This window comes from Notolabrus celidotus, chromosome 12 (assembly GCF_009762535.1).
Source record: "Notolabrus celidotus isolate fNotCel1 chromosome 12, fNotCel1.pri, whole genome shotgun sequence".
In the NCBI taxonomy this organism is placed as follows: Eukaryota; Metazoa; Chordata; class Actinopteri; order Labriformes; family Labridae; genus Notolabrus; species Notolabrus celidotus.
Window position 1 is genome coordinate 42,650 of NC_048283.1, and position 10,000 is coordinate 52,649.

The 10,000-nt window shown below is 48.0% G+C and overlaps 1 protein-coding gene across 1 annotated transcript in view; it reads right to left on the reverse strand.

Annotated features, from left to right (window-relative positions):
• Positions 1-10,000, reverse strand: part of LOC117822675 (collagen alpha-6(VI) chain) — a 56,277-nt gene that overhangs the window by 8,257 nt on the left and 38,020 nt on the right. The window contains exons 8-14 of the mRNA XM_034697523.1: positions 8,273-8,833; positions 7,641-8,198; positions 5,516-6,094; positions 4,685-5,263; positions 2,733-3,085; positions 2,098-2,176; positions 1,823-1,968 (exon numbers count right to left, since the gene is read on the reverse strand). Of these exons, the coding sequence (XP_034553414.1) occupies positions 1,823-1,968; positions 2,098-2,176; positions 2,733-3,085; positions 4,685-5,263; positions 5,516-6,094; positions 7,641-8,198; positions 8,273-8,833 (2,855 nt within the window). The remainder of the gene's footprint in view (positions 1-1,822; positions 1,969-2,097; positions 2,177-2,732; positions 3,086-4,684; positions 5,264-5,515; positions 6,095-7,640; positions 8,199-8,272; positions 8,834-10,000) is intronic.

Consider the following 10,000-nt stretch of genomic DNA (forward strand, 5'->3'; position numbering starts at 1 on the left):
TGTCTGTGTGTGTGTGTGTGTGTGTGTGTTTGTGTGTCTGTGTTTGTGTGTGTGTGTGTGCGTGTGTGTCTGTGTGTGTGTGTGTGTGTGAGAGGTCTCTTATTAAGTTAAAGCTGTTTTTCATCTTGTTCTTACTTTTAATTAAACATTAAATTTAAATCCCAGAAACATTTTTCCTCCCTGAGATCATCTAAAGACTGAAACCCTTCAGAGATAACTGACTCTTCTTTTGTTTTTCCTCAACATGCAGAATAATTAACATTCTTCTTCCACCATCACGTCCCCGAGGCCCTGAGCTGGTTTCCATTCCTGAGGCCGGACACGCCACGACAGGAAAACCTCTCAGAACTAAAGAGTCTCTGATCCTCATCAGGCTGAGACCTCTCAGCTGCTGCAAACGGAGACGGACCAAGTCTAATGGACACCAAACCTATGCTGACTTCTCAGAGTAACAGACTCTTTATCTTAGAGTGAGGCTCATGAACGCCTCAGAGAAACGGCTCGGTGCTGATTCAACGTCTCTAATGCAGAGCAGTCACTCTGCAGGAGAGATGAGATTCTTTAAAGACACAGTCAGTGACGCTCAAACATCCAGACATGGAGATGAATCTGCTCCGGACTCGTTCCTGTGAAGCTCTCTTTGTTTTCACAGGGATGATGTGATGGTGTTATCAAACAGCTGGTTTTACAGGATTGTGTTTAAAGTGAATCTTGAAGATAAATTAAAACCTGACTTTTTAATATTAAGACTCTTAAAGTAAATGAAAGAGACATCTATTCAGTCTGACTTTATGTAAGGGTTAATAACTGCATTTAATTACTTTCTTTTTATTGAAATCTTCCAAAGTTGTATTTATCTTTAACTCTTCATTTTTCATTATTGAACATCTCATTTAATTCCTTTTATTTATTATCTTAAACTTCTCTCTTTGACTTTTTATTCTCTTTTTATTTATTGACAGTTTCCCTTTCTGTTCATTTTTTAAATCTCTTCTAAAAATAAAGTTTTGATGTGTTTTTAAAGGAGATGTCACCTGAGGGAGTTTTAATTTAATGTTTTTATTCATTTATTGGAATTATCACGGGCAGGATTTTAGGATTTTTTCATAGATTTTTATAATTTTTGATATATATCATATGTTTTTATATTTTCCATGTGTATATATTTTACTATATATTTTTATATTTTCACATATTTATATATATTTATATTTTTTTTATATTTTATATCATTTATAATTTAAAATATTTTCAATGTTTAAAATTTCTGATTTTTTAAATCATTTATCTTTTGTTGTTTTATTTCTTCAGACATTATTTTATTTCCTTTCATTTGTTTTCCTTAAATGTCTCTTTTATTCTGTTTCTTCTTTGTAAGGTTTTATAAATAAGGATTCATATTATAGTTTAATTTGATCTATTCTCAGCATTAGATGTGCATTAGTCTCTACTTCTGAATCCTTTTCTGTTTTATATTTACCTTCATATATTATTATTTTTCCTGTATTTAATCCCATTAAAGCACTAAAGTGGTTTTAAGGTAAGCTCTAAGTTTCCAGCGTGGCGTCAGAGTGCGTCCCGTCGGGCTCTCAGGTTCTCCCAGCTGACCTCTGACTCATGAGAGAAAACTTGGACTGACTCAAACTCCAATAAAACAATTGATGGTCATCCTTCTCTCTCCTCTCATCAGCCTTCAATAATAAATGAGTAATCTGCATGGTGAACACAGATGTCTTTAAAGCCGTGACATGAAGAAGTGAATCTGAAGCTCCTCGCTCTATGGTGGACTCTTCCTGTGAAGACTAGACTCTGACTGACTCACGATCTGTTTGAGGATGGAGCTGCCGACGCTCGGCATGCCGATGCTGAGAGGAAGCCTGTAGCCGAATCCTCGACCGAACTCCACGCTCTGCAGCTGGGCGGGGTCACGCACTCCCTCCAGAGCTACCACCAGCAGAGCACTGACTCCTGCAGGATTACAACAGCAGAAGAAGAAAACACGTCTTTATTATTTATTCACTGCAGACAGAATCATCTCACAAACTCAGTCCTGGATTCATCTTCATCCACGCTGCACCCCTCTCTCTCTCTCTTTACCAGACTCTCTCAGACGATCTGACTCCTGCTCCAGTCTCATCACGTCATCATCGAATCCATCAGAGAAGATCACCACCACCTGACGGAGAGGGCGGATCAGAGAGAGCGCATCATCGTCTGCAAACACGTTGATTATCATTCAACAGATTCTCTTCATCACTGAGAGGTCACTCACAGGTTTCCCTGGAATGATGTGCAGAAGGACCTGAACCTGACACATCCTGTAACTCTGGGGGAGTCACTCATAAAAGACAGAGAAACAGGCTCCATTGGATCCTGTGATTGCTCTGTGTAACCATGGAACCATGTGAAGCTGTGATTGTGTTCTAAGTGTGTTGTTTTGTGTGCTTGTTGTGTTGTAACCTGTTTTGTGCTGCCGTGTTGGACAGGTCACTCTTGAAAAAGAGGTTTTAAATCTGAATGAGTCTCTGACCGGGTTAAACCGGGACAGAGAGACAGAAAGAAGAAAGAGAGGAACCCTGGTCTACGATGACGTGGAGCCAACAGAGGAAACATTGAAATACACGACGGAGATAAATAAAGAGTTTAACTTAAAGGAAAGATGATCAGGTGAATAAGTAACAACAGGTGCACTTAGAGGTGAAGGAGTCTAAGGATCTATGTCTCAGACCCACCTTCACTCCTGCTCCAGATTCTGTGCTCATCTTCTGACTGAAGGACCTCAGCAGGGCCGTGTTGAAGTAAGTCGGCTCCAGAGTCTGGCTCTTGATTTTGTCCACCACGTCCGAGTTGTACGGCTCAAAGCGAGTGTCCAACAGCTCGCGCCCGTCTCGACCCACCAGCCGGTACGCGATGTTGGTCTTGATGGGGGCGGGGCCGACGCAGCAGAGGCCGTGCAGCGAGGACACGTATTGGGCGATGTCGGAGAGGAAGTTCTGCAGCTTGGCGTGTCCGCTGAACAGAAGGTCGCCCGGAGCTTTGTCTGCTCGAGAGATGTCGAAGCCCATGGCGATGTCGACGCTGCAGCCTGAAGCACAGACGACACGGTTAATGTGGAGGAGCTTAGAGCGGGTCCAGAACTCTACGATCTGACACAGCTTATATTAAAGTCAGGCTTAGACCAGCTCTTAGTTATGCTGCTACAGACTTAGACTGATGCAGGAAAACTTGTCCCTGAATCCGTCACTTCATGCTTTGATTATGTCTGGTACTTACAGGTGGCCCCTCATTGGTCTATGAAGTCTCTTCAGCTGACAGAAAGTAAACCCTGAATGAGGTGAACCCTGTCGGCCCTCTCACAGCAGATATTCACTCCTCTGTAAAGAGCCTTGGTGTTCATTTTGACAGAGCCTTTAGAAAACAAATCTCTTCTGTGGTTCAGTCCAGCTTCTTCCAGCTGAGACTCATAGCTGAGGTGAAGACCTACCTCCCTCCCAAAGAGAGAGAGTGGTCCATGCCTTTATTACTTCAAGGCTTGATTATTGTACCTCTTTGTATGTGGGCTTAGACATGTCGTCTATTCAGCCTGCAGCTCGCTCTAAACGCTGCTCCTCGCCTCCTGACTGGCAGGAAACAGAGGGAGCACATCACACCTGTGCTGCATGCTCTCCACCGGCTCCCAGTCCGTCACAGGGTTCATTTTAAGATTGCACTTCTGACGTACAAGGCCCTGAATGGATTGGCTCCATCCTACTATGCTGATCTTCTCCATGTTCATAACCCAGCTGGAGCACTGAGGTCAACAAACCAGCTGCTCCTGGATGAGCCTAGAACCAGACTTAAACCCCGGGGGACCGAGTAGAATGTTTGAAATCTTTGTTGAAGACACATCTCTTCTCTTTGTCCTTCTCCTCGTGAGGAGGACATTCATATCCTGATATGTTGTTGTTTGTTGTTGTCTTCATGTACTTTGTACTGTAAAGCTCTTTGACCACCACTGGATGTTTTAAATGTGCTTTATAAATAAAGTTGACTTGTTTTAAAAAGCTCTAAATGCTAAAGACACCTTCGTATCTTAAAGACCTCACAGCACCCTGTTCCCCCTCTAGACCACTACGCTCCAACATACAGGCCTGCTCATCGGACCTACAGTCTCTAAAAGTAGTATGGGAGGTAGAGCCTTCAGGTATCAGGCCCCTCTCCTTTGGAATCATCTACCAGTCAGGGTCCGGGAGGCAGACACCCTCTCTACTTTTAAGAGTAGGCTTCAAACTTTCCTTTTTGATAAAGCTTATAGTTAGAGCTGGATCAGGCTTGGACCAGGTCTTAGTTCTGCTGCTATAGGCTTAGACTGACACACAGGGATCCTGTCTTTCCCTCTCTCTCCTCTCTCTGCCTGTCTCTCACTTTAACTCTTCCTGTCCCATTAAAGTTACTAACCATAGACCTTTCTGGAGTCCCTGAGCTCCCTTGTCTCGTAGGTTCCTCTGGATCTCTGCTGCTGTGGACGTGGTCCAGACTCCAGCTGCTACAACTACTACTATCCGTCTCCCCACTATCCTCTCTCTCTCTCTTCATCTCCCTCTATCCCTAACCTAACTCCTACCTAACTCCGCCCTCTCCGCCTGCTGTGAGAGGACCGAGGATTTTAAATATCCCCAAAGAGAGGAACAGGTTTTTTACTCACTGGGGCGATCTGGGATTTGTTTGGACTTGCAGATCGTGTCGACGACCTTCTGCTTGATTTTCTCCAAGCTTCCAAAGTTCTGCACGGTGAACAGCCTCTCCGGGGTGCCGGTGATCTGCAGGAGCTGCAGATCGTGGACGTCTCCGATGCCGATGGCGAACACCTCGATCCCCAGCTTCCTGAGACTTTCGGCTGCATCCTCCACGTCGTCCTCAGAATCGCCGTCTGTGATCAGGACCAGGTTCTGGGAGATCCCAGATAACCTGCGGCTGCCGCGCGCCGCCTCAAAGTGCTCCCTGATGGAGTTGAGGGCGTGGCCGATAGTGGTGCCTCCGCCCGTCTGCTCCATGGCAAAGATGTGTTTGATCACGGCCTCCTCGGTGTACATCTCGTTCAGGTAGAACTCCTGCTTGAAGACGTCGCTGAACTGGGCGCATCCCACCTTCACGTTATCATCGCCCACTTTGAACTTAGAGATCAGATCCGTGGTGAACTTCTTCATGATGGCGTAGTCTGAAGGGTTGATGCTGCCGGACTGATCCAGGAGGAAGACCAGGTCAGCCTGCTGTTTTTCACAAACTGTGGAACAAAGAAAGAACATTAAAGAGCAGGTGATGGGAGAAGGTCACACATGGTGCTGAATGAGGCTCAGAGAGCGCCTCCAGGTTCTCTAAATATTCAACTCTCAGATGTTTGGACTCTTTGAGCACCACAGGCTGAAACACCTGCACAGCTGGATCCCCCTCTGAGGTCTGGGGAAGCTAGCTCTAAGATGCAGCTGACTGTTGCATTGTGGGTCCAGAGTAAACAGCTGAGGGACACCTGTCTCACCTGGCTTCGTGTATTCGCAGATCTCCAGAGTCAGGTTCTTGTAGAGACCTTCCAGGGCTTCAAAGTTGTCCACATAAAACACTTTGGACTTGTCTTGTCCGGCCATGATCTCCAGCTGCGTCCTGTTGGCTCCTTCCACGCCGATACTGAACACCCTGACCCCGCTTTCTCGCAGCGCCAGGGACGGAGCCGCCAGGCTGTGCCGATCCGTGGCATCGCCGTCGGTGATCACCACCAGAATCTGCGGCACCTGGAGAGCCGCACGGCCGCCATGTGCGGCGCCAAAGAACGGCAGGGAGTACCCCAGAGCCTTCCCGGTGTAGGTGTCTCCGTACGGAGACTTCAGCCCTGATATGGCGTTCAGAACCTCCCGTTTGGACTTGTACTGGTTCAGAGTGAACACAGACTTGGCGTCGGTGGAGTAGAGGATGACTCCAAAGCGGGTCAGGTTGGTGCCCACGCTGGTCTGGTTCACCATGGACTTCATGAACTTCTGCATGCTCTGAAACTTCTCCAGCGTGATGCTCGTGGAGCCGTCCACCAGGAAGATGATGTCAGCTCTCTCTGTCTTCTTACACTCTGATTAGAATAAAGACAAACACAGAGTTTAGAGAGGGACAGAAGGAACCTGGGAATAAGAGTCAGATCTGATCTCAAAGACAAGTAAGGGCTCATGTGTGATTAGCAGGGAAACAGAATCCCAACAGAAATACAAACAGGTTGATGAAAGATGGATAAAGATGATTTTATTGATCTAAATGATTCATGTGAACAGTTCAGTAAAACATGATTCCTGGTCAGAGATCGCTCCATGGTGAAGGATTCTTCTCTGCCTGTTGTGGTGGATTGAACTTTCAGCTCTCCTTCCTCTCTGAGCTCTGCGGTTCACACACCTTTAAAAATAAACGAGGCAAACGTCACAACGTAACCTGCCCATTTAGCATGCTAACCGAAAATACCATTAGCCGCATTGTTTTGATGCTAAGCTAACGGTTTCCCTCACCATCCGGTCTGTGGTGTCAACAAGCAGAAGCTGAATGTGTCTGAACTCTGTGGATTGGTTTGACATGTCACTTCATGCTTTGATTATGTCTGGTACTTACAGGTGGCCCCTCATTGGTCTATGAAGTCTCTTCAGCTGACATAAAGTAAACCCTGAATGAGGTGAACCCTGTCGGCCCTCTCACAGCAGATATTCACTCCTCTGTAAAGAGCCTTGGTGTTCATTTTGACAGAGCCTTTGGAAAACAAATCTCTTCTGTGGTTCAGTCCAGCTTCTTCCAGCTGAGACTCATAGCTGAGGTGAAGACCTACCTCCCTCCCAAAGAGAGAGAGTGGTCCATGCCTTTATTACTTCAAGGCTTGATTATTGTACCTCTTTGTATGTGGGCTTAGACATGTTGTCTATTCAGCCTGCAGCTCGCTCTAAACGCTGCTCCTCGCCTCCTGACTGGCAGGAAACAGAGGGAGCACATTTAGGATTTAGCATGCTGACCGAAACCAACATTAGCCGCATTGTTTTGATGCTAAGCTAACGGTTTCCCCTCACCTTCCAGTCTGTGGTGTCAACAAGCAGAAGCTGAATGTGTCTGAACTCTGTGGATTGATTAGTCCTGACGTGTGATCAGTTTGTCTCTGGTGTTCCTCATGTTAGTGAAAGTTAATAACTGTAGTCAGAGGGGTTTCGACCAATCAGAATCAAGCAGAGCCGGGTGATGAAGTGTGGTTGGTCTCCTTGTTGACACAGATGATATCAGAGGGCCATGAATATACCGTATACGGGGCGTTAGACCAACAGCACCCTGATACTGCAGCTAGACTGGACTCCCCCCGGCTGCACCTTGAGATCCTGTCTATGGGGATCCCCTCCTATACCCCTGTAGACCGAGGCCTCTTCCACGGGCTGGAGCGGGCGGGAAAACAAACAGGTGGCGTGTTGGTTCGCAAGTTCAACCAGCTCCGAACCAGCGCGAGCACCAGCCCAGAACTACAACCCGGTTCATGTGGTCTAAAAGAGGTCTCAGCTGAACGTAGGACCGCCTGGTCCTGAATCAGATTTGGTCTCATGATTAATACGTCTCTGATCTACCTGGTACTAATAGAGTCTGATAGAGTCTGATCTTACCTCCCTCCGTCTCGCAGAGCTCCAGGGCCACCTGACTCTCCAGGTCCTTCAGAGCGTCAAAGTCCCTCTCAGAGTACATCCTGTCCGATGACCCGCTGATCTCCAGCAGCTGGGTGGTGTTGGCGTCCACCACTCCGATGGCGTACACCAGCACTCCCTTAGCCCTCAGAGCGGCAGCGGGGCCTTTGACCTCGTCCTGGGCCTCCCCGTCTGTTATCACCACCAGCCTCTGCCTCAGGCTGGGCCGCCCCCCCTGCGCCGTGTCGAAATACTGCGACACCTGTGAGATGGCGGCGCCCGTGAGCGTGCCTCCTCCCATCTGCAGCATGCTGCTGATGGCTCTCAGCATGTCGTCCTGAGTGAAGTGGGTGTTCAGAGTGAACTCCAGTTTCTGCTGGGAGCTGAACTGCATGACCCCGACGTGCACGTCTTTCTGCCCGATGATGGACTTGCCGATGACGGACTTCATGAAGTCCTTCATCTTCTGGTAGTCCTCGGGGTAGATGCTCCCGGAGCTGTCGATCAGGAAGATGAGGTCGCCCGGTTGGTCTTGGCAAGCTGTGGACAGAGGAGCACATGTCAGGGCGTTCAGACAAACAGACCGGGGGACACGTTAAACTTCGTCCTCTTACCGTCCTGAGAGCAGATGTCCGTGATGATGTCGTCCTTGATGGGAGTCAGAGCGTCAAAGTTGTTGACAAAGAAAGTCCTCTTGGGGTCCCCTGAGATCTCTCCCAGCTCCTCTTGATCTGCATTCTTCACCCCGATGGCGTAGACCTTGACCCCCTGCGCCCTCAGCTTCTCTGCAGGTACCTTGACCTCATCGGATGATTTCCCGTCAGTGATGACCACCAGGTACTCGGGGACTTTGGGGCCGTCGGCGACCTGTGCTCTGTTGAAGTACTGGCCCATGAAATCCAGCGCTCTCCCCGTCTCTGTCCCGCCCCCGACCTGCTTTATGGCCAACACGGCGTTCTCCAGGGCCTTGGTGTCCGAGTACCTCTGCAGGTCAAACTCCAGGTTGGGACTGTCTGCGTATTTTGCGACCCCCATGCGGACGTGGTCTGGACCGATGCGGAACGTGTGCAGGAACTCGATGATGAACTTCTTCATGTCGCTGAAGTCGGCGGGGTAGATGCTCCCGGAGTGATCGATCAGGAAGAAGATGTCCGCCTCGTCCGTCTGCAGGCAGCCTGGAGGAGGAGTCACAAACACAAGTTACTTCATCAAACACTCTTTGAGTGTCTTTGAGTGACACTAAACAAGACCTGAGTCACCACGTGGGGCGCATCATACAGCTCTGCTTGTGACTCAAACAGAGTATATGTGACGCTTTAACTCTGATCCACCTGGAGACGCACCGCTCCACTCCGCTGCTTCTCTTCCTGAGGCGTGTTTTCAGTCAAACCAGCCCTGCTCATGGTTTAACTCCTTCAGATTCACCGCAGTCTTTAAAGGCATCATAAAGAATGGGATCAAACTGTGAGTCCACACTGTCACGTCTACGTCACCTTACGTGCTTTGATTTTGAAAGGACACAAAAGGTGCCTCTGGTGGTAGATGATAAATGTACTGAATTCAAAGAAGAGCTTAAAGAAGGTGAAGGTGTTGGAGGTTTCAGCGCCCCCTGTAGAGACCTGACGTTGTAGGGTTTGTTACGTCTCTCTATAGACGGAGGTCTGGTGTTCTTCGTCGAGTCGCTGAGGTGTCGTCTGTGTTTGAAAGAGGGGTGTAACGATTCATCCACTACATCCATGTATGGATTTATATTCCTCTGATCCGTCTACATGGATCTGTGCTCGGCTAGTTGTCCTCCCAGACCACATATAAGATCTAACATCGTTTCAAAGGTGATACATGGATCGTATGGATACCAGGAAATAACACGTGTGATTGAAGCTCAGCAGACTTTATATGGACGTGTTATTTAAGGACGTTAAACGTTACTCCATCAGGCTGCCTGTCTGTGATGTCATCACCACACGCCAGCAGACATCAGAACACAGCATGGCGGTCGGCGGAGGAGAAGCCGGCGAGCGAGGAAATGATCACGCCTCCATGTCGGTCCAGCTTGTGGAAACACTTTGAGCTTTATAAAGACGGAGATGTTCTAAAGAAGTCGCTCTCTGTTTGTAGGATATGTAAAGGTCAAGTAAAGTTACCATGGCAACGCCACAAACCTATCCAACCACCTACTAAGGCGCCACGGGATTTCACTCAACGCCGTCCGGCCAGGCGCCTCTTACAGCGTTCATCAAGGTGACATCAGCTCTGCAGAAGCCTCAGACCTCGCCACCATGTTCATCAGAGACGAGGACAAAACTCAGGACAAAGACATCAACAACAGGACTCTAGGACTG